Source organism: Phycodurus eques, chromosome 22 (assembly GCF_024500275.1).
Source record: "Phycodurus eques isolate BA_2022a chromosome 22, UOR_Pequ_1.1, whole genome shotgun sequence".
NCBI lineage: Eukaryota > Metazoa > Chordata > Actinopteri > Syngnathiformes > Syngnathidae > Phycodurus > Phycodurus eques.
The window spans coordinates 2,443,625-2,466,478 of record NC_084546.1 but is presented as its reverse complement, the minus strand read 5'-3'; the positions used below and the strand labels follow the sequence as shown (position 1 = coordinate 2,466,478).

At 45.9% G+C, this 22,854-nt stretch overlaps 3 protein-coding genes across 6 annotated transcripts in view; 2 read left to right on the top strand and 1 right to left on the bottom strand.

The window, feature by feature from the left end:
• sema3c (sema domain, immunoglobulin domain (Ig), short basic domain, secreted, (semaphorin) 3C) overlaps positions 1-6,883 on the top strand; it is a 31,390-nt gene extending 24,507 nt beyond the window's left edge. For both annotated transcript variants that reach the window (XM_061667186.1, XM_061667184.1), the window contains 8 exons: positions 386-530; positions 784-1,006; positions 1,869-1,957; positions 3,029-3,070; positions 3,154-3,311; positions 3,770-3,837; positions 4,007-4,137; positions 4,992-6,883. In XM_061667186.1, the coding sequence (XP_061523170.1) occupies positions 386-530; positions 784-1,006; positions 1,869-1,957; positions 3,029-3,070; positions 3,154-3,311; positions 3,770-3,837; positions 4,007-4,137; positions 4,992-5,399 (1,264 nt within the window). In that variant the 3' untranslated portion in view covers positions 5,400-6,883. The remainder of the gene's footprint in view (positions 1-385; positions 531-783; positions 1,007-1,868; positions 1,958-3,028; positions 3,071-3,153; positions 3,312-3,769; positions 3,838-4,006; positions 4,138-4,991) is intronic.
• A 255-nt stretch (positions 6,884-7,138) lies between these two features.
• cd36 (CD36 molecule (thrombospondin receptor)) lies at positions 7,139-11,670 on the bottom strand. Of its 2 annotated transcripts, XM_061667196.1 has the most exons (12): positions 11,126-11,670; positions 10,810-10,970; positions 10,589-10,733; positions 9,899-10,054; positions 9,253-9,344; positions 9,105-9,154; positions 8,956-9,025; positions 8,697-8,884; positions 8,512-8,630; positions 7,720-7,793; positions 7,548-7,602; positions 7,139-7,479 (listed from the first exon to the last, which is right to left on the bottom strand). In XM_061667196.1, the coding sequence occupies exons 1-12, from the start codon at positions 11,246-11,248 to the stop codon at positions 7,303-7,305; spliced, it is 1,410 nt and encodes a 469-aa protein (XP_061523180.1). In that variant the 5' UTR covers positions 11,249-11,670; the 3' UTR covers positions 7,139-7,302. The 2 variants fall into 2 exon arrangements, with proteins under 2 accessions (XP_061523180.1, XP_061523179.1); XM_061667195.1 differs by having other exon boundaries at positions 8,512-8,884.
• Positions 11,671-12,811: 1,141 nt separating this feature from the next.
• gnai1 (guanine nucleotide binding protein (G protein), alpha inhibiting activity polypeptide 1) lies at positions 12,812-19,846 on the top strand. 2 transcript variants are annotated; one of them, XM_061667202.1, is made up of 10 exons: positions 12,812-12,949; positions 13,045-13,243; positions 14,897-14,939; positions 15,325-15,466; positions 15,571-15,728; positions 17,219-17,347; positions 18,002-18,131; positions 18,215-18,368; positions 18,855-19,079; positions 19,251-19,846. In XM_061667202.1, exons 2-9 carry the CDS (start codon positions 13,126-13,128, stop codon positions 19,043-19,045), a joined length of 1,065 nt encoding a protein of 354 aa, XP_061523186.1. In that variant the 5' UTR covers positions 12,812-12,949; positions 13,045-13,125; the 3' UTR covers positions 19,046-19,079; positions 19,251-19,846. The 2 variants fall into 2 exon arrangements, with proteins under 2 accessions (XP_061523186.1, XP_061523188.1); XM_061667204.1 differs by having other exon boundaries at positions 12,812-12,957.
• The last annotated feature ends 3,008 nt before the right edge of the window (positions 19,847-22,854 follow it).

Genomic DNA, 22,854 nt, shown 5'->3' with positions numbered 1-22,854 from the left:
CGAATTTTCAGCGTCCTAATTTCGACAAAAACAATGGTATTCTGGGGATGACTAAACGTGCGTACAATCACATTGAATATATTCACTTCTATCGTAGCATATTGACATCCAATTTTTTGCTCGGCCGGTGCGGTTTTGATTGCTTCTGTCCGAGCTGGGCTCGTGTTTCAGCGTGGCCAATCGTCAGGGGCGCGTCACCTGATCCGCGTGTTTTCACGTCTAATCGAGTCGCCACGCTAGATGTCCTCGTTATTGGCTAAATGTGCTTCTGATCTCCCGCCGTGCTCCGAAGCTCGGAATTAAAGGTAAACACGTTCCCTCGCTGCAGAATCCTGGCGTGACCTGCTCCTTTTTGTTGTTGTTTTTTTGTTTGTTTGTTTTACAGTTCGGTCTTCAAAGGCTCAGCGGTGTGCGTGTACAACATGGCCGACATCCTCACCGTCTTCAACGGGCCCTTCGCGCACCGAGACGGGCCCAACTTCCAGTGGGTGGCCTTCCAGGGACGCATCCCGTTCCCCAGGCCCGGAACGGTCAGCTCACAGATTTAAGAAGCGTTTTCCTCTGTCGATCGTTGCAGCGCTTTGTGCATGCAACTCAACATTTAGTAGGATTTTCGAGTTTTGGATGGAGCTTTAGCGGGGGGAAAAAAACCCGTTTTATGGAATAAAGCAACCATTTTTGTACAATTTCCGATGAAATTCTCACGAGACCACTTTAAAAACAAACAGTTGTTTGGATCTTGGTCAAAATGTGAGTTTAGTGAAAGGTTTCCCCGCTCTCCAGTGCCCCGGTGGAGCCTTCACTCCGGACATCCACACCACCAAAGAGTTCCCGGACGACGTGGTCAACTTCGTGCGCAACCACCCGGTCATGTTCAACCCCATCTACCCGGCGGGCAGGAAACCTCTGGTGGTCCGAACCGGCGCCGACTACAGATACACGGCGGCGGCGGTGGACCAGGTGGCGGCTGCCGACGGAAATTACCAAGTCCTCTTCCTGGGAACCGGTAGGAATTAGCAGCTTGCACCCTCGTTGTACAACTTTCAGGCATGTGTCATATTTTTTCAACTGTTATTAGTTGGAAAATTGTCAGATGAAAGTATATTTTTGGGTGATTAAAAATCGGAATATTTTGAGATTAATCGTATTTTGTCAACGATTTAAAGTGTGAATATTGCAAGATTAAAGTCATTTATTCAAGAATCAGAAGTCATACGATTCTGACATTGAAGGCCTATTTTTTATTTTATTTTTTTCTTCAAATTGTAATATTCCAAGATGAAAGTTGTATGATTCAATAATTACATTTCACAATATCACCAGATTAAAGTCGATTTCTTTGGGAGGGAGGTGAATTTAAATTTGGTATATATTGAGATTAGTCGCATTTTTCTAGGGTGAAAAATTAATAATATATGTAATCTTAGTTGTACCGTATTTTTCTCTTGTAAGATTAAGATTTGTTTTTACAAAAAAGTGTTATAAAGGATTTTCTAAAACAAAACAAAAAAAAATTGGTCTTTTCAAGGACAAAATTAGACTTTATAGCTTGTAAGATTGTGACTTAAAAAACCGCAACGTTTGTGTTTTTTTTCCTGTGAAATGAAAATACAAATCTGTCCTGTTGTTGCTATCGGCGACTCGAAGAACATATTTGACGGGCAGGAATGTGAAGCGAGGCTCGTGGCGCCCTTTTGTACGAGCTTCCCTGCCGCTGTTTGGTTTTGTTTCTTCAGGCCGGATTCTTGACGAGCGGCCAGCTCCCGACCGCGTGAGCGCGCTTTTGTTTTCCGAGGTCGCTCGCTGTTCTTATCGGCCGCTGGCGGGCATCCTCGGCCATTTTTGCAACCCGGCTCTTGTTTCCGCAGACAGAGGAAGCGTCCAGAAGGTGATCGCCCTGCCCACCAATCAGTCCCTGCATCAAGATCTCATCCTGGAGGAGCTGGAAGTCTTTAAGGTCTGCCGCCGCTGCTGCTGCCTTTTTTTTTCTTTTTTTTTTTTCCCCAAAGACAGACAGTCAGGCAGGCAGAAGTAAAGGAAAGGGAGGAGGAGGTTCAGGGGCAGGCGAGAGGAAGGCCGGGAGATGTTGTGCAGAGCCGAGTGTTGCGAGGCGACGGGAAATCGCGCCGCTCGCTGTTTCATCTCGAAATGTTCGCTGTTTGCAAACTCAATTCAACGTGGTCGACGTTCCCCAAAGACGCACAAAGAAACTTGGTTGTTGTTGCCTCCCGAAAGGCATCGCAATGGTTTTGATCGAAATTTGGGAACGGCTCCCTTATACTTTGCTCACTTATGCTCACGTGTATGAAGGAGTTTTAAAACTTGATGATACTGTGAGAAGAAAGTGATTTATTCAACAAAAAAAAACTACATTTATGATATTATAGTTACATTTTTTTCAGAGACAAAATGTAATCAGTTGGATTTCTTTTTTTCTTTTCTTTGTTTTAAGAAAAGTGGCGTAACATTACAAAACAAAAGGTTGTAATATTGAAAAATGTCTTCATTCAAAAAAAATCCTAATATTATGAGATGAAAGTTGTATTTTTTCAAGAAATAAAGTCCTGTTATTACAGGAACAAAAATCTGAATATGACAAGAATGAATTGTATTTTTTTAGGGGGGGAAAAGGTGCATTATCATAACAAAGATTGCCTTTTTTAATATAGAATTTAGTTATCATAAGGTTACGGTTTTTCTTTTTCTCCCAAAAATTATTTATCCTCACAAGATTGATTTTTTTTTTTTTCTCATGAAAACTTTTTTCTGAAATAATTACTTTTTCTTTCCAAAAAAAATCAATTCTTCCATCCATCTTTCCATTTTTGTAATTATGTTTTTATGACTTATTTTTTTATTTTTTTTATTTTATTTTTTTTTTTTGCTGCAGTTTTGGCTCTTGAACTTGTGCGGCTGGCCTGCAGCTGCTTGTCCCACTTTGAAACCACAGAGCGTGTCTTTCCACTTCCTCAATGTCTAATAGAAACGTCCAATGCGCGTGTCATTTCATTGTTGTTTGTTTCCCCAGAACCAAGCTCCGGTGACCAACTTGAGAATCTCCTCCAAAAAAGTACGCGTTTCACTGTCTTCCCTCTCAAATCTCCCGAGCCGGCAGCAATAATTCCCGTGTCGTTACCCGTCTTGTATTCGCAGCAACAACTGTACGTGAGCTCGGAGCTGGGCGTGTCGCAGGTGTCGCTGCACCGCTGCCACGCGTACGGTTCGGCCTGCGCCGACTGCTGCCTGGCCCGAGATCCCTACTGCGCCTGGGACGGACTCAGCTGCTCGCGCTTCTACCCCAGCGGCAAACGGTAGGCGTGCAACTTTTCATATTTTCATACACGTTTGGATGAGAGAGAAAAACAAAACAAAAAAACAGATCAGACATTCAATGATCATATACATATACACACACCAATACGTGTATTATTGCAGTTTCAGCTATATTTGTAGTGAGCTTATTTAGCTACACGAGCGGTGTCATAATTACAAACGCGTCAGCAGTAAGCACGTTGTTTATTAATCAATCTCTGATAACTTTTGTGTTTACGAAGGCAGAATTGTTTGTCGATTTCTTGTCGTCTGGCGACTAGCCGACAATGCGGCTAAAAATAGGTCGGCGGCCCGCGCGGGGACACGAGCGGAACGTCTGGAGGCGCACTTGACAGTCGCGACGTTTTCAGTGTGTGCAGACGTAACGCAGACGAGAGGGCGCGCGTGGCGCCGCCGCGTACACGAGAGGTCAACTTGAACTTTGTTCTTTTTACAGGAGGAGCAGGAGGCAGGACGTGATGCATGGAAATCCTCTCACTCAGTGCAGAGGATTCAACCTGAAAGGTAACTTGCATTGACTTTGGTGCGCTTGTAATAAAGTCCTAATATCACCAGATTAATGTCGTGTTTTGTTGACGATTAAAAGTCTGAAAAATATTCAATTTGAGTCGTATTATTGACAGAATTTAATGGTGGAATCTTTTTTGTTTTGGTTTTTGTTTTTGTGCATTAGCCTACAGGAACGCGGCGGAGATGACGCAATACGGCGTGAGGAACAACACCACCTTCCTGGAGTGCCTGCCCAAGCCGCCGCAGGCGTCCATCCGCTGGCTCATCCACAGGGACGGCGACAGGCGCAAGGAGGTCAGTGGAGGTCAAAGCGCCGACCCCAGCGCAGAGCGCTTTTCACTTTGATAGCAAGCAAGGCTTCGTGTAATTCCTCAATTTATCACAGTAAATAAGTAACATTTTAAAATCTTACACATCTTGCACACCCCCTCAAAAAATTACGTTTGAGTCAAAATTACAATTTTTGCGATGATTTATTTATTTATTGAATTTTTACTTTTGGGGGTAAATGTGTTGCAAATATACCAGACAGATGGTGCACACCTGCTTGTTTAAGTTCAATGTATGTATTTGTTTATTTTGGGGGAAGGGATTGGAATAAATATCTTGAAATATTTTGCACAAGAATTCCACAACTGCACTTTTAATCTCGTGCGCACCTTTGAAATTAACGCATTTACTCGACCCTAAGAAAAATCTGGTTTAAATTCAAAGTTTGAGGATTTTATTATTATTATTATTATTTTGTACAACAACAAAAAATGCGCAAGAAAATGGAAATATAAAATTGTTATACTGAATTGCCATGACACTTTTCTCATGCAGCCCCTTAAAAAAGTTTTGGGGAATTTTTCGTCAAAAGTACAATTTTAAAGAATAGTTTTTTGTTTTGTTTGTTACTACAAAGTATAATAATTTCCCAGCCAGGGATGCTGCACCCCTTCGAAACATTTAACGTACATACTGTACGAGATGGCAATTCCACTTTTCATCTGGCGTGCCCCTTGTTCGGCGCTCTTGCACCACCACCCTGCTCTAACTGTGCATGAGAAAATCCGAAGGATTCCCGACGGTCTCCGAGCTTGCATTTGCAGTCCTCCTTTAAGACCGATTTTTCTTCTTCTCCCGGCTGTCCGTGTGAACCTCAGGTGAAGCTGAGCGAGCGCGTGCTATCCACGGAGCACGGGCTGCTCATCCGCTCGGCCCAGCCGTCCGACCAGGGCCTCTACTACTGCCTGACCACCGAGAACGGCTTCAAGCGCACCGTGGCCAAGATCCACCTGCGGGTGCTGAGCGCCGCCGCCGCCGGAGCGTCGACCGCAAGGGGGCGCTCGGCGTGGCCGTGGTCGGCGCGGCCGGAGGCCCCGGGCCCGGCCGAGAGCCTGGCCGTGCAGCGGTACTGCAAGGAGAGGAAGGAAAGGAAGGAGCTCCAGGAGCGGCAGAAGACCGTTTCGCACCCGCCGCCGGGGCCTCTCAGGGGGGACTTAGCCAAGCTCGAGCCCCTGCTGGATCGCAAGAAGAGCCGCAACCGGCGGAATCGGCTCTCCGAGGAATAACTCGATGACAGGGCGGCCGGCGCGCCGGGAGACGGCCGCCGCTGAAGGCTCCGCCGTCAAAACCGAAAAGGAACAATCAGCCTGGATCCTTTTTTTCTGTGTCGCGATAAAAGGGACAGACTTTAAGGGGGGAAACAGGCGGAAGAAGACGGATGCATGCTTGACTCTTTCCCCCCAAAATTGTGCCAAATCAGCATTTCCAAGTCTGCCTAGCAACCTGGCCCAAAATTCTCAAATATTTATTTCTGTGACGCATGCGCATGGATTGTTATGGAGCGACTTGCCCATGAAGTGGTGCGGGGGTTCTCGAACTTTCTGGGTCCATGAGAGAAAGATTTCCAAGGACAAAAGACGTATTTTGTCAGGATAAAAAGTCGTCCTTGAATCGTCATATTCTAAGAAGTGACTTTTAAAAATTCATCTTCTCATAATAGATGTGTTTATTCCCTGAAAATATAGCACAATATTCTTTTTTAAAAATGAGGACTTTATTCAGGTAATCATGCGACTTTTTAAGCTTCATTCATGCACCGATTTGAGATTTATGCGATGATGCATCACAATCATAACACATTTTTTTAATTGGCCAAAGGTTAAAGTAAGGAGGGGTAATTATCCAGTCCCCCAGAATTTGGGTACTCACTTTTTTAAGTGATGCAACATATTAATTTATTGCAAATTATTTAACGGACTCCCAGTGGGTCCGAGGACCCCAGTTTGAGAACCACTGAGGTCGCGCCCTCTTTTCAATTGCGCTTTCATCCGCACGAAAGCAGAAAATGCCCGTTGGGTTGTGAATACGTCATGTAGATAAAGTTTACGTGTTATCTTATTTAATGTGAATACGCGCTTTCTCTGTGTAAATACGACTGGACCTGCAATTCGCAGATCCTTCATTTGACTGTTTTAATTTTTAATTTTATTTTTTTGCAGACCATCAATTCATGTCGATAAAGAAAGCGGCTAAAAGCGTTACGTTTCAAGCCTGACGAAAGCGTCCTCCTTCTATTTATTGGTGGAACCGATGGCCTGAATGAATGTGTTTAGGTGAGATTGTGTTTCTGAGAGCCTCAAGCTAAGCTAATATGCTAACGGCACCGTAGCGCATCTTTAATCCGTTAACATTAATTAGGCTGGCATATTTGCTTGATGAATTAGGATTTCCACCACTGGCCTTGGCTGTAGTTCCATTAGCTCCGCGCTAGTTTATGGGCGTTAGCATCGGGCATGAAAACCTCTCCCTTTACATTAAAATTATTGTGCGTCTTTTCGCGCACACGCAACCGTGACCTTTATTTGTCGTTTATGCCATTAGGGTGGGATTTCTGGTGGCGTTTGTTGCACCTAAGCTAGTGCGACCTAGCTTTAGTTTCCTCAGTGACATTTTGAGTGCTACTGTACAATATAAACGTCTCCCATTTGAATATGAATCCACATTTGTATCCTTTCGGGTCACGTCGTGGCGTGGCCATAAATCTGGCGTTTGACACTTTGCTGAGTCGGCATTCTGTCGTGCAATTCGCACAGGACCACTCAAAGAAATCTTTTTTTTTTTTCTCTCTCTCTCTCTCTCTCTCTCTCTCTCTTTTCTCAAAGCACTTTGGCTCAATAAACCCGCATCCTGGTCATAACCACGGCATAATAATACCCTTGATTTACAGTAAAAAGGAATTAAGATGTACTTTTATTCCTTTGAAGCCACAAAGCATAATAAACACAAATCAAGAGAATTAGCACGTAGCACGTCATGTAGCCTTGAAATAGCTTATTTAAAGAAGGCCCAAAATCCCTGATTGTTTGAATTAAAGTGACACGACTTCAGTCAAGTTTACAAAAATCACAGTATGAATATCAAAGGGAAAGGGGACATTATAAATAATAAGGCCGTATCAAACTAGCAGCATCAGACGGACTGCGACTTGTCGTCGCTGCACCTGACGGCGGTGTACAGGAGCAGGCAGAGGGCGAAGACGGCCAGGCCCGAGCCCAGCAGGACTTTCTGGACCACGTCTAGCATCTTGATCCGGTCCACCAGCTCCACCTTGAGCAGACCCGCAGACTCGTCGTCCAGTTCCGCCGTCTGAGACCGGAATGTCGGAAGTGTCAGGAAAATGCCAAAAGGGTTGCGTACAAAGGTGGCAGTCTTACCTCGTTCATCCAGACCAGAGGGAAAATTGTGCTCTCGTTGACTTTCTTCAGCACCCTACACACAAACAAAGCGTCGCTCGTTAGCTGTAGCCGCGACAAGAACGGGTATCAGGGACGCCAGAGGCTGAGCTGCGTCGTATTTGTTTACAAAATTCACCAAAATGTGACTTACGTGATGACGTTGGAGGGTCCGTACATCATGTTCACCTGGATTCTCTTCGCAAACCCGAGGGTAATTCCTGTTATCTGGTAGAAAGAAGATGCACACAAGGCACTCTTTTAACCCTCAAGGTACAAATTGGGTATCGGTTGCCCCTTTCACACAGGGTTTCTGCAAAATTGGCTCCTCAGAAGCAAAACCGGTGTTTAATCGTTGTGCCTTTCCCGCAGAACCAGGATAACCGTCAGGTCCTGCATCTGGTGTTACGTAGCGTATCAAAAATGGAGTCTCCTTCATCCCCTTTCACACGGGCCAGCGACAGATGAAAAATCCAACTTTGATGCACAGTGAGAAAGGGGCTCGGGTTTTCCACAAAATTAGCGCACGAAAAGACGAAACCAGCATTTCTTCAACTGTGCCTTTCAAACAAAGCCGAGCCAGACTTGATCGTCCGCCGACTGTGTCTTTCGAGGTACGATAGCAAGTCACTGGGGGGGACCTAGAACATACAAGTACCTTTTAATTAGGTTAACGCCCGTTTCCACAAAATCAAGCCCAGCGAGTGTCATTCATTCAGTGACTATTGTTTTCAGCTCAGCTGGAACGGAAGAATTCTATTGTCAATCTTTTACACCCTGTTACCAGCTTTCAATGACATGTAGGTCGGGAGAAAAACCTTTCACACAGACGAGTGCAACGGCAAAGAGTCAGCTTGGACACAATGTGAAAAAGGCTTTTGTATCTTTACGGTTTAGTCCCAACTTTTTCTGTAAATGAAGATGGCAATACAAGGAGAGGTCTTACAGGTTCCACATCCAGGTAGGTCTTATGATGCTCCTCGTTGGGGTCGAGCCCCCTTATGGCCTCCTGCAGGGACGGACTACCATAAAGGAAGTGCGGCAAGGAGATGTAGATGGGTTGTCCTGCGAAGAAAAACCGAACGGATGAGAACCTGGCGAAAGAAAACTCCCCTGACCTTCCCGACTGACCGTCTTGACAGGAGCTGATGTCCAGCACTCCCGCTATGGTGCAGTTCTTGGTGGTCTTGGGATCCCGGCAGTAACAGTGGTTGTCGGGGTTGTCCGCCGGCGAGGCGAGGGTGGACGCCAGGAGTGCGAAACGGTACACCGGGATCTCCTTCAGGACCGTGGACCGCTCGCAGCTGGCTGACACCGACCTGCGGGACGCACAGGAGACCTGAGCGACCTCTAGTGGTCGTGGAGATAGTTGCCGAGAGACTTAACTCACCTGCAGATGTCCGAGGAAAAGAAGAAGAGGGGCTTTGTTGCGTCCACAAAGGGAGCAAAGTTAGAACCATCTGGAAAAAGGACGTTCAGCCCAGTTAAAAAGCTGACAAAGCTTGTTTTTCTTTTTCTTTTTAACCCCAAGACCCTCACCTGTCCCGTTGATCATGTTACAGTACTTGTCGTCCCAGAAGCTCAGACTCCTTTAAAAAAAAAAAAAAAAAAAAAAAAAAGAAGAAGAAGAACCGGAAGTTCCTTGGAGACTTGTTATCGTGGTCTTGTCGATTTTGTCCTCACTCACCTGGATCCTCGCCACTTGTCGATCATGCCCACTTGGCTGATGTCGCCCTTGCCGCTGTAGATGTTGTAGTAGCCGTCAAAAGTGCCGTTGTACTGGGGGGGAGGGATCAATATTTCATCCCGGCATTACAGCCAGCAAAAAATACGTCAGGGATTGGTGAGGCAAAACAGTAGGTACGCACGCTCAGTCGAGAAAGATACCCAAATACGGAAATATTGGAAAATAATATTAGCCCCAAAAAAGCTACAGAAATAGTTAACGAAAATATTTGGCAAAAAAAGGAGCAGAAAAATACAAGAAATATATAATATTTTCGGGGGGGGGGGGGGGAGGAGAAAGGTGAGATGAAAACTACACAAAAGCAATATCTTATGTACAAAAACTAGATGTAAAATATGCAAATATTAGACAATGATATCAGAGGATTTTTTTTAAATAATATCAATATGCCAAACTATTTAACAACAAAAATGGATACAGTACAAAAAATATTCGCTGAAAAAGATATATCTTACACTATTTGACAAAAAAAAAAAAAAGACAAAAAAACGAGTCGAAAATACACCGAAAGAATAGTGGCGTTCGCGAAGCCTTTCGATAAATCCTGTCGTCATGTGGAGTGGATGGAGTGTCGCGTGCGACTCACCGGTGCAAAAAGGCCCACGGTGGATTTCAACATGGGGTCCTTGTACCCCCACAGCAGCTCCCTGACGCTGCGGTGCTGAAACAAGGATGACTTGCTGCCCTTGATCATGGTCTCCAGGAGGGGATGCAGACCTTTGGGAATCATCGAGTACGCCCCCTGATACGCACAAAAACGTGTACGCGTTCGCATTTTGCCTTTGGATGAGACGCAAAGGCGATAAACGCACCTTTTATGAGTGTTACCGATACGATTAGCATCAGGCATGCTGACACTCCAAATTAAAACTCTTATCAACATTATTGGCTGCCAAGAATTATGCAACGCTCACTGGCCGCGCAATGTGCCAGAGCCTTTTTGTTTGTTTGTTTGTTTGTTTTGTTTTAGCATTACGGTTCAGGTTAGTTCGGGTAAGGGTGACAATTGAGTTTTCGAGTCGGGTTTACATTCTAGAAGGTGTTTGGCTGATTTTTCAAGTTCGGGTTAACGTCGATAAAGAATAGTTTGAGGGATGCTTGATCGGCTTCGGGTTAGGCTCTGGTTAAGCAGGGAGGTGTTATCTTCTGGAGTCTATCCTTTCTGCAGGATAGGGATGATGAATCGAGTTAGGTTCGGACTCTACGGGGGTTACAGCTGACTGTTCGCCGCTGTCGTGGTAATTTATCACGCCACAGCTGCGCGGCTCTCACTCACCGCCACGGCCAAGTTCAGAGAGGTGACGTTGTCCTGTTCCGGTCCCGCCGACAAGGACGGCTCAAAGACGGCGCCTTGCGGGAGCAGGTAGGAGACGGTGTCGTTGGGGTTGAAGGTGATGTGCGCTTTGGGCAAGTATCTGGTCCTGAGAGAGTTTGGCAGTCAGTGCATAAGAGGTCAAAAATAAGAAAAGGTAGTCGGCGAGGGGAATCAAACCTTACAAGTAGGTGTAAGGTCCCTTCTCCACGACCACCGGCGCGACACCTTTCTCTATCACCTCCCTGGCGTTTTGCACATCGAAGAACCAGAACTGTCTGTAGACCGCTCCCCCCGGGGACAACCAGTTCTCGTACGCCGGCGTCCCGGGAGCGATGACGGCTTTCTAGATCCCCGCACACGCCCCGACAGATGAGACTATTTTTAACCAGACTGATGCGCAGACGGTCGCTCGCAGTTTTGTCAGCGCCTTGCCGAAACGTCCGACACAAACAATTCCCCGGGAGCCAGATCTGTTTCCCCCCGACGGCCGCACGTTACCTGCAAGACGGTGTCCTTGATGAGACCGTTCCCGACCGGGATCAGGATGCCTCCCAGCAGGGCCGTCGCCGCCCCGATGACGGCTCCGGCGATGAGCCCGCACCTTCTGTTACAGCAGCCCATCTCTCTCCGCGTGCGCCCGACTTGTGCGTTTGCGCCGTCTCTGTCTTTTGTATGCGCCGCCCGTCGTAGGCTGCAGCGTCGGAGCGGCCGATGCCAGGTAGAGGGTGCGCACTTTGGCCGGAACGATACTTGTATACGGTGAGGGTCGGGCAGGCGGGAGGCGGGTATCAGCTGACGGTATCTAAGCAGGTGATAACAGGTCGAAAGGTTGACGAGCGATTTCCAGGCGAAGACTTGAACAACTCACATCACATTGGGTAAACATTCCGCGCATGCAGGATGTCGCCTTCAAATCCTCCTTAAGAGTCCCTCCTGCTTTGATGCCAGGAAGGAAAAAAATCCACTCGTCAACTTTGCTTTATTTCATGGCGCGTGTCGGTTTAGTGTTTGTCAGATTGTGGCTTATCTGCAAGTGCAATTTCAGTTTGATGAGCTCCACAGAGTGACGTCGATTTTGGAGGTGGATGGCACTCGGTGCCAGGATTTGACAAATGGGCATGTAGGCTCTCTTGCCACCACTGGAGGGCAGCGTCAGGGACTGTTTTCTTTTTTGTTTGGCCTGTTCCCTTCAACCTCCTGCTGGGTTTCATCGGTACGAGTTATTCAGTCAGTATTTAGTGCATGTGTCTAGTATACCTGTTTCCGAACGATTGTCATGTCGGCCATTTTCCTAATTGGAGTGTGACAAAGCTATCCCTGGAAATTCGGAATTGGCCCAAAGGCCGATATCCTGTTCAATTCTGGAATGGGTCCTTGAAGACCGTTTCATATACATCTTCTGATCAACTCGGTTTTTTTTTTTTTGTTAATAGAAATATCAACGAAAAATGAAGATGTTCTTTTGCGCCACAACTTTCTTTCGGCATGCCGTCACAAGAAAAAAAGCATCCAGTAGTTTTTGTGCTTCTGGGAATTGTTGGCACACCACCAACCTTTGGACACGCTCTTGACTGTGGAGGCTTGCGCTTGACTTTGTCCCAGCGGCTGAATTATTTAAACCACAAACAATGACTAATGAACGGATGAACGAGCAGGCTTGGGGGCCTGTCGTAGGGTGGGGGGGCTTTGTTTGCTTGCAGGCTTTGTTCCCACATAATCGCAGTATTGCACATTCATATGAAAATAATGTGCTGAGTGCTCTAATATGTGTTTGTTTGTCACGACAGCAAATAAACATCTAAGAAAAATCCGTGTATACGGAAAATATGCGATTAAAAAAATAAATGAATGATTATTATCCATTATTATTATTCTAGTCAATTTATAAATATTATGGTCATTGTTAATTGCTTATTAGTAAAGTTACAGGTTGGCAGGTTTAAACCGTTTTCCGTTAAGTTGAAGCGTCCACCTTCAAAATAAAAGCAAACTAAATACGCATTTTGATCTTAAACGCTTGAGCTAAAGTAAGCTATCTTGACAAGATATTTATCAGCACGTGACATAATCCGTTTTCATAGCGCGTGGAACTGTTTAGTACGCCGCGGTTAACTTGCATTGTGCCGGAAGACGCCGGAAGTGTGCCTCGTCGTCCGCCGTGCGGTGTTCGTTGGCTCCTCCTCCCGCACGCATTTCAACTGCCGCCGCCGCCACGGATGGAGCCGAGGGTCGAGAGGGAGAGGCACCACCGAGGATTTGCCAGCCCGTCAAATTAGCGCCCATCTCGGCTACGACCTGCCCGCCACCTCGGCGCTGTGAACGGTAGAAAAGTACAACTTCCGCCTCCAACACATCGACTGTGCGATTTATTTTATTGAAATTTTTTTTCGGTTGTTTTTTTTTTTTGGGAAAAAAAGGGCGTGTGTGAGCTGGCAGAGTTGGGAGATCATTTTAACCGTTTCATGCGGGTCCAGTGAAGCCATTTTAGCCGGTCGAGGATGGGCTGCACGCTGAGCACGGAGGACAAGGCGGCGGTGGAGCGGAGCAAAATGATCGACAGGAACCTGAGGGACGACGGCGAGAAGGCGGCCCGCGAGGTCAAGCTGCTGCTGCTCGGTAAGTATTGGCGGGGGGGGTGGGGGGGGCTGGTGCTAGCTAGCCACGGGGCGGAGGGTCGCTGTTGCTGCTGGTGGTCGACGCCCAGCTCAAACGTCCGCGTCGAGGGGCGTTTTTCCCGGCTACTTTTGTGCTCTGTCACCCCCAACTTCCACTCATAACTTTGGTACGTGAACGCAACATTTATATTATTTAAAAAAAAAAAAATGCCAAAACGCAATATTACGTGTAAAAACTCCCAGTTCAACTACATAATTGTGTTAGTTTTTAAACATCAAGTCAGCATGACTCGACGTGTATTGAATGTTAATGGCCTGGGAACTATTCAACCATCACATCTGGGAAATGATTTGTGGCCTTTAAATGCCCTCAGAAATGTCAGCTGCACTGCCAACGCGCCCAAATTAGTCATTTAACAACACGAAACACTCCAAAACAATAAGAGCTATAGCTTTGGTAACAATAGCGTTTAAAACGTTAGATCTCGTGCCAGGTTTACGGCAAAGACAATTCTGGGAAATTACAATCCGTTAAAAGCCACATAACCGCAATTCTGGCATGATTATATGTCCGTATGATGATGTACTTGTGCTGATTATGTTTTGAAACATTATTTACACACAGAGGCAACACTGTTATGCTTGTAAACAGAGACCTGAGGTGAGGAACTTTTCCATGCTTGGACAAATGTTGACATACACACACACACACACACACACACACAAGCACACACATGCACCATGTGGGTTACCAGGACATGATCGAAATGAAATCCGAGATCAATAGGCAGCTTAGTCCTCCATTTTTTCAGTTTTAGGGCAACGGGCGTATATATTTGAGCACATTCCTCAAGTGCTCGGGAGGGGGGAGACGCAGCTTGCCCCGGCGTGTCAGGTCAGGTTTGCGGCGAAGGCGGGTAAATATTTTCATCACGTCACGTGGAATTCTTTGTTCTGTTCGCTGGGAATTCGCGGCACCGTTGTTTTCGTTACGATAGATGCCGAGTCGGGATCCCGTCCAATGCGGTAACCGGGTAACGCCGGCGGGCCTCGTCGGGTTGCTGCCGGTGTGAAGTGACGCCGGGAGAAAGCCACAAAAACAAAATGTAAGGTGAGAAGCAAAGCATTAAAAATGTAGAATGTGGAACAGTTCTTCGCCAAATTGGCACTAAAGCAACAGATTGGTCATCCAGAGCTTTTTCTTTCAATAAGATTAACACTCAAAATAGAATTTAAACGACGGTAGTTAGTCAGTAATTGGGCCATACAGCTGCGATGAATAGTAGGGAAGTACTTGGCTTTCACCAGCAGAGGCGCTGTTTGTTCGTTTGGAGCGGGTTCGCAGTCTAAAGAAGGAGACCGTCGATCACAGTTGGGCAAATAATGTAATTGTATAAGAGGAAATGCCATTTTTACAACAATCCATTTCAAATATGACAGTCATTTTCCTGTCGGGTGGACGCCGAGCGACGCGGCAAACGCTCCGGCTTTGTTCGCCGCCGTCTCACAGCCTCCGAACATCACTCGCCGCCGCCGTGTCGTTTTGCGGCCACGCGAGGGTTCATTACAACCCCGCCGAGCGAAAGCGAGCCGGGGAGGCCTGTTGAATTATTGAATGTGAAATGAAGCCGTGACGCGTGTCCCTCTTCCGCAGGTGCCGGCGAGTCGGGCAAGAGCACCATCGTCAAGCAGATGAAGTGAGTCGCTTTCGCGCCGGCACGGAAATATGACGTCTTGCATGTGACGCATTTCAAAAGATGCATTCAGAAAAGACTTTGGGGGGGGGGGGGGGGGGAGCTCCAGCCGTTGTTTTTGGTTTGCTCCCGTGTCAAACGGCACCGCATCATGCTTGTAAATAAATGTGCAAAAAAAAATTGAAAATCAGTGAATGCCTTTTGTTCAATAATACAAATAAATATGAATGCATCCAGCAATTACAAATATTAATCTAGAACTAAAAACAGAAAAAGTCAAATGAATACATTTGAGGGGAAATGCTTTTCTCAGGCCCGGGCTGACTTTATTTTTTATTTTTTTTTTTTTTTTCCCTTTCCTTCCTCCCTCCACCGGCTCACCCACCAGGATCATCCACGAGGCGGGCTACTCGGAAGAGGAGTGCAAACAGTACAAGGCGGTGGTCTACAGCAACACCATCCAGTCCATCATCGCCATCATCAGAGCCATGGGCCGCCTCAAGATCGACTTTGGCGACGCCGCCAGAGCCGTACGTCGCTTTCCGGCACCTTTCGCATTTCTCTTACGTAGACGCACAGGCGGACGGCCGGCAGAAGCCCGCTCGACGTTCTCCCGTCTCCTGTGCCCTCGCAGGACGACGCGCGGCAGCTGTTCGCGCTGGCGGGCTCGGCCGAGGAGGGCTTCATGACCGCCGAGCTGGCCGGCGTCATCAAGCGGCTGTGGCGGGACGGCGGCGTCCAGGCCTGCTTCGGACGCTCCCGCGAGTACCAGCTCAACGACTCGGCCGCGTAGTGAGTCGCAATGCGCAAACGTACAAACAAATGCACCCGCGGTTTATGGGGGCGTGCTACGCAAACAGGCTGGCGTCAGCTGAGAGAAAGGTCAACGAATATTCGAATGCATCATTCCATGCAAACATTTGGAGAAAAATGTCATTTTGCAAGCCACCGTAAATATTGCATTCAACCAAAATTGTAGAAAAACACATTTCACAAACATTGTCCAATTGTGTCGAGAAAAATGTCGTCCTTTCAGGAAAATGCATTCAGAATATTCCGAGAACTTGAAGAGAAAAATGCTGTCGAAACATTCATGTGTCACAAGAACGTGTTTGTAATTTAGCAAAAATAGAATTGGATTTTTAAGACAAACGTTATCAATCTATGAAAAGTATTTCAAGAAAAACGAATTTAACAAAGTAAAGTCGGTATTTACAGGTGAGGCAAAGCATAAATGCAAGCAATAGAAGTCAAATAACAACGTAGACCATTTTTCTATTATTATTATTGTTGTTGTTGTTAGGAGCGGCTAATGACGGCAGTCACTTCTGGGGGAAAAAAACGGCACGGCAACAATGCGAGGCTTATCACCGAGCGAGAATTCCTTCAGGCGACGTTGCGCAAGCGCCCCGTGCGCACGAACGCACACGCGCTTTGCTTTTCCCGTCGTCGTCGTCGTCGTCGTCTTCCTGCGCTCATTAGCACCATTGTTGCGCAATCCACGTTGACGTCATGAGCCGCACTCACTGGGTTGTTTGTTTTTAACGTGCCGCCGCCGAAAGGTACCAAATAGCGACCGTGAAAATATGCCTATATGAAAAAAATACAAATCTAATGTTCAGTTTCTATTTTAAGATCAAATTAAAATAGATTTTAACTCAAAGACAAATAAATATATTGTAGGTCATTTTATTTTCACAGCAAATATTTTACATCACAAAAACGGAAATAAAGTATCTAAAATGAACAATTACATTGTTTTTTTTAGGGTGGCATCACAGAAAATGAAACGTCAAATAAAAAGTAAAACATTTTAGTTTGGTGCCATCACCAAAATAAAAAAAAACACAGTTTAAAAATGAAATATATATTTTTTTTTTGTCTTTAATGAAGGAGCTGCGAGAGAGTACAAAATAAGAAAAAACAAATACACTTTAAAAATCAAATATGTCAAATGTACACAATTTCTTTTAGTATAAAAATATATTTTATTTTTTATTCTATATTTGACTGCATAAGCCTACCACTTAAATATATTCATATAAACATGTTCTCTAATTATTGATTGAAGTCTTTTATATTGGATTTTTTGTAAAAGGGTAACAAATGAATAAAGTATTTAAATATAGAAATAAATCTATTTTATGAATAAAATAAAACAAATACATTTCATTGTATAAAAATCAGTTGTTTTTTTTTTTGTGCCATTTAAAAAAAAAAAAAAAAAAAAAAAAAGGTTTCTTTTCTAGCGCGTTAGCAAAACGGCCGCTTTGTCCCGGCAGCTACCTGAACGACCTGGAGCGGATATCGCAAGGCGCGTACATCCCCACGCAGCAGGACGTGCTGAGGACCCGCGTCAAGACCACCGGCATCGTGGAGACGCACTTCACCTTCAAAGATTTGCACTTCAAGTGAGCGAGCATCTTTCGGGACAATTCGTTGGCTCGTCTTCCTGTGTGTGACTCATTGGCTCCTTTGCAAAATCCCCCGTTTGTGTGTTTTTATGAGTAGTGTGTCTGTTTGTGTGTCTGCCTCCAGCTGCTGACACAATTAAGCAAGTTTGCCATGACTCACTTGCGTGCTATTAACGGACGTAGGCAGGAAGTAGTCAGGCCGTGATGTCGCTGTGGTTGCCACGTTCGCGTGTCAAAAAAAAAACAACTAATAATAATAATATTTCAATATATTTGAATTTTTTTAATAAAATATATGTATGTATATTAGTGTTTAAAAAAAAATTTGCCTCATGGAGCTATGCCAAATAAGACTAAAATAAATATATACAGGCAAATTTAGAAATTAGTAACTTTATTTTTTTTATATTGTTTTTTTCTAAAGTGTCTTGAAGATTGTATAAGACGTATTTAGTAATATCGTTTTCTTAACTTTTAACCTCCTCCTAACAGTTTAATTGCCTGCGCCTTTTTCCGACGTGACTTTCTTCCGGTTTCTGATTGGCTCACATGTCCAGCCTTGGCCCTTTAGCGCCCCGCTATCCCTTTGGCATATTTCTGTATTTATTTATTGTTGTTTTTTTAATACCGCGGTGTCGTCTCGCTTGCCAGGATGTTCGACGTGGGCGGTCAGCGGTCGGAGCGCAAAAAGTGGATCCACTGCTTCGAGGGCGTGACTGCCATCATCTTCTGCGTGGCGCTCAGCGACTACGACCTGGTGCTGGCCGAGGACGAGGAGATGGTGCGTGCGCGGTTCCGACCTTCGGCTATCGACTCTTTCAAAGAAAAGAAACATCGCGTGAACGGTTTCCGCCTCCCCCTCAGAACCGAATGCACGAGAGCATGAAGCTCTTCGACAGCATCTGCAACAACAAGTGGTTCACCGACACGTCCATTATCCTCTTCCTCAACAAGAAGGACCTGTTTGAGGAGAAGATCAAGAAGAGTCCGCTCACCATCTGCTACCCGGAATATGCAGGTCTGTTAAAAGCGGGAAGCTTGTCTTTTGCCGAGACAGAAAAAGAAAGTCTAAATGTTACGATAGCAGTCATATTCTCGAGAGGAAAAAAAAAATAGTCGTCGTGAGAATAAAGCCGTGGTTTTTCGAGAGAAACTGGGACATTTAAAAAAAAAAAAAAAAAAAGACACAAATAAATGCGGAATATTCAAAAAATGCTGTCATTTTACAGGGAAAATGTTCAGAATGTCAGGATGAAGTCAGAATAATTGGAGAAAAATGTTGCAATTTAATGAAAATGAAGTTTGAATATTGCAAGAATGAAATACCCTGAAATGTCATAAAAATGAGATTTTTTATTTTATTTATTTATTTTAGGAAGAGTCACTGTCACAGTAGTCTTATTCTTCCAGAAAAAAAAATCCCCATCTTTCCAAGAACAAAGACTTGTTTTGCCAAGACAAAAAGTTGCATTGAATTGCTTGCGACGTGGACTCTCTGCCGCAGGCTCCAACACGTACGAGGAGGCGGCGGCCTACATCCAGTGTCAGTTCGAGGACCTGAACAAGCGCAAGGACACCAAGGAGATCTACACGCACTTCACCTGCGCCACCGACACCAAGAACGTGCAGTTTGTCTTCGACGCCGTCACCGACGTCATCATCAAGAACAACCTGAAAGACTGCGGCCTCTTCTGATGGCCGCGGATGCGAGCTTCGCTTCCCGCGCCGGGTGAGCAACGGCGACGGCGATTTGTCTTAAATCGGCGCGATGCTGGGGCGAGTCGAAGCGTTACCGCCCGAGTGGCAAACGCCAATAACCATGTTATGATTGCATTCAATATTTGTTTTGAAAAATTGCATGTTTTTGATGTTTTGTGTCTGTTGTCTTTGTGCTCCTCAGGTGGCATTTTGGTCGGGGGAACGCCGACGGGGCGGAGAGAGGGCGTTCCCGGATGCCCCCGCCCTCCCGTGCTGTACAGTAACGCCACTTTTAACAGCTTTATTTATGTTTTTTCTCTCGGGACGTTTTGAGTCGGACGCTTGTTTTGTAGTCAAAATGGCCGACTTTTATTTTTTCTGTTGTTTTTGGACTTTTGGGAGGAGAAAGATCCGGTCAAGGAAAGTATCCGAACTTTTACGTCGGAAAATGGCGACCGACACGTAGCCCCTCCCCCCCCCACGCGCGTTCGTCCACTCGTGACGTTACAATCACATCAGGGGGTCTGCTATTGAAACGCTGTTTAAAAAAAAAAAAAAAAAAAAAAGTCCATTTTCAATGGGCACATTTTCTTGTATATTTTACTGGGTTTTTCCGGTCGCGAGGAGCCATTTTGGTTTATTTCCCTGTGGACGGGCAAGCACGCAAGATGGCGGAGGTTCTGCCACGCGAGCTTCGGCATTGCCCCCCACCCCGACCCCCGCGAGGAGGGATACATCACTGCACCTTTGTAGACCCTTATTTTGATAATAAAAATACAAGAAAACATTTACACGCAACCTTGTCTGTTTACTCACAGAAAAAGAACACATATATATATATATATATATATATATATATATATATATATATATATATATATATATATATATATATATATATATATATATATGTGTGTGTGTGTGTGTGTGTGTGTGTGTGTGTGTGTGTGTGTGTGTGTGTGTGTGTGTACTAGTTAAGTGGTTCCAGTTTCTAGCAGTTGCACTACTGCCTTCTGGTGTCTTTCTGACATTATTAAATGTATTTTAATGCTCCACACGAGAAGAACCCTACAAAATTTCGAGGACATGATTATGAAACCAATCTTTCAACTCCGAGAAAACGATGTGAAAGATGACCGCTCCGGATTCTTTTGAAGGCCGTTTGTACCGGGCCGGGCCGGATTAGCGGAGTTCTCCCTTGCAGTTCCTCGCAGTACAAAAGTGTTCTGGTGTCTTCATTACGCGATGAAATGGAAATGTTGACGCTCGAGGCGTCTGCTTCCCGTTAAGCCTCGAAGGAGACTTGCGTCCCGGACGTGGCTTTCAGGAAAACGTCTTCTCGTTGCCTCCGTTTTGCGTAAACGAGCACAACAGCGGCACCTTTCTTTTCCTGACGTTGTGGCCTTCTGCACCGTCTTCTCCCGGCTGTCGGCTTCCCCGGGGCGCAGATAAAAAAAACAAAAAAACAAGGAAAGGTCTTATCGGGCCCGGCCGCAGCAGCCGGAGCCCTGTTAGACCCCCGGGCTCACATTCTTCCCCGGGGCACAGATAACACGGCTCGGGCTTCCAGGCAGGAGGTCTGGACTCTTTTAGAAGACACCTTCTGTTTTCTCACAAGCGCCTTCTATTTTCAATTTCACGTCCGACGGAGACGTGACCTTGAACTCGCTCAAGGCTTGGACCGCATGACGCGGGGCCAGCTTGAGAATTAGACCACCGAACCTGACCTACTTACGACTTAAACCCAATGACTTCTAGGAACTCATTCCAAAGAACCTGGGGCCCACTTACCCAGACCACGTGACCTGATCACTTCTTGGGATTTGTATTGCATAATCTGAGACAAAACCTGCGACCTTGGCCGTTTGCGTGCGTCTTGTACCCAAAAATCTGCGACCTGCCCGAGTCTTGGATCCTAAGATCTGCGACCTCCCCAAGTCTTGAACAGTTAGATATGTGATTGACCTGAATCTTGGACCACATGACCTGGCAACCCACTTGAGAGTCACACCATAGCTTGGGACTTGTTTGAGACTTTGGACTCGCTCGAATCTTGAACGACGAGTCATGGCGATACTTCGGATTTCGACCAATTGTCCAATCATTTACTTGACATTTGCGCCATATGACCTGGGACTTCCTTGAGACCACGTGGAGCTATTCTTTGCTAGAGTCTTGGACTTTAAGACCTGGCACCCACGTCCACCTTAGCAAGTCTTGGATTTCTTGGACAATTAGACCCACGAGTCCTGAGACTTTGGCTGAACTGAACCGGCAACAAACAAACAAACAAACATTGGTGTGTGAGCGACACATCGCAAACATGCGTCAGACGGCCTTCCGTCTCGCTCGCTTTTTTTGTCTCGCGCTCAGATTCCCGCTTTAACCCCCCCCCCCCCCCCCCCACACACACACACACACTGATTCTTGGCGCCATGGCAACAGGGAGTGAAGAGAGGGGTGGGAGAACGAGCGAGAGCGATGGCGACGGAGATATTTCCTCATCGCTGGGAGGAGCAAGCTGTTAAAAATAGCTGCCAAAGGTTTTTGGAGGTTGTTTTTTTTTGGTTGTTCTTTGCTGCTGCTTCACGTGGGAACACGTCAGGGGTTTTTCACGTCACGGCAGCCATTTTAAACCTCGCTAATCCTGTCAATTCTTTCGTCGATTGTTTTCAATTTCCATGTGCGTTGTTCCAAGCTAACATGATACGATAATGCGCAGCATATCAAAGCAATCCTCGCTGAGCCCAAGTCTTGGTTAAAAGACAAATTTTGTCCAGGAGGAGACTGTGGGCCACAAGAAAATGGAGCATTGCAGCAAAGTGAAGACTGTGAATATAATCAAATGCAATAATTCCAAGCTAAAATGATTTTATCTGAAAGGAGAGTGCGGGCAGCAAGAAAACAGTGCTGCAGCAAAGTGGAGACTGTGGAGTATAATGCCAAGCAAAAAGTCTGAACCAAAATGCTGAGAAACTGCAACAAGGCAAGAGAGATATTTTATCCAAGAGGAGACTGTGGGCAGTAAGACTACAGCATTGAATCAAAGTGGAGACTTGTAGTTTCTGTAGAACACAGAGCAAAATGCTTAAATAAAACTGCATGTAGCCACGTTTAAAAAGATGCATTTCACTGGAGACTGCGGGCAGCGAGAATATGGAGTTCTGTGGAACACCGAAGACTGGAGTGAAACGCCAACTAAAAATTCTGGACCGGCATGTCTTGACATGACATGTTGGTCAAGCTAATGTGACACAATTTATCTAAGTGGAGACTGTGGGCAAATGATATTAAGCATTTTCTTATGTGCGTCTGCTTGGGACAATGTGTTTCTTGTTTAGTAGTTATCTTTACCTCATCGCTTTTGAGCGTCCAGCACAGCGGTCAGGCTTTTTCTGCCCTCTGATAGCGGGCACAGAGAGGACGAAGGCCTTGAAGCGCTTTGCGCTTCATCCCGTGTTGTGCGTTCGATTCCCGGGCGCGTTGGCCCATAATCCCGCTTTAATAAGACCTCAAATCCAGACTGAGCTCCGGCATTGTTCTCGGGACAAAAAGTCCAGCCAGAGCGAATTAAAGCGTGCGTTTTTGACACTCTTAACATTCCGGTGACGAGTCACATCCCCGGACCCCAAATAATCAAAACGGGCTCGAGGTAGAGCTGGGTGGGCCGCCGTCACAATTCTCCCACTCATGCTGGGGGTGAATCATCTTCATAAGAGGCTAACGCAGCCGCGTCGGCTTGTTTTGTTCCGTCTTTGGGTGACGAACATGCTCCTGCTGGGCGGCTTCTGGAACATGAATCGACC

Excerpts from the sequence above, each read along its gene's own strand:
- cd36 (XM_061667195.1), bottom strand. The coding sequence starts at position 11,248 with ATGGGCTGCTGTAACAGAAGGTGCGGGCTCATCGCCGGAGCCGTCATC. Across the intron at positions 10,734-10,809 it reads AAGGGACCTTACACCTACTT|GACCAGATACTTGCCCAAAG; the intron begins GTAAGGTTTGAT and ends AAACTCTCTCAG. Across the intron at positions 9,155-9,252 it reads GACAAGTGGCGAGGATCCAG|GAGTCTGAGCTTCTGGGACG; the intron begins GTGAGTGAGGAC and ends TTTTTTTTAAAG.
- gnai1 (XM_061667202.1), top strand. The coding sequence starts at position 13,126 with ATGGGCTGCACGCTGAGCACGGAGGACAAGGCGGCGGTGGAGCGGAGC. Across the intron at positions 14,940-15,324 it reads ACCATCGTCAAGCAGATGAA|GATCATCCACGAGGCGGGCT; the intron begins GTGAGTCGCTTT and ends CTCACCCACCAG. Across the intron at positions 17,348-18,001 it reads TTCAAAGATTTGCACTTCAA|GATGTTCGACGTGGGCGGTC; the intron begins GTGAGCGAGCAT and ends CTCGCTTGCCAG.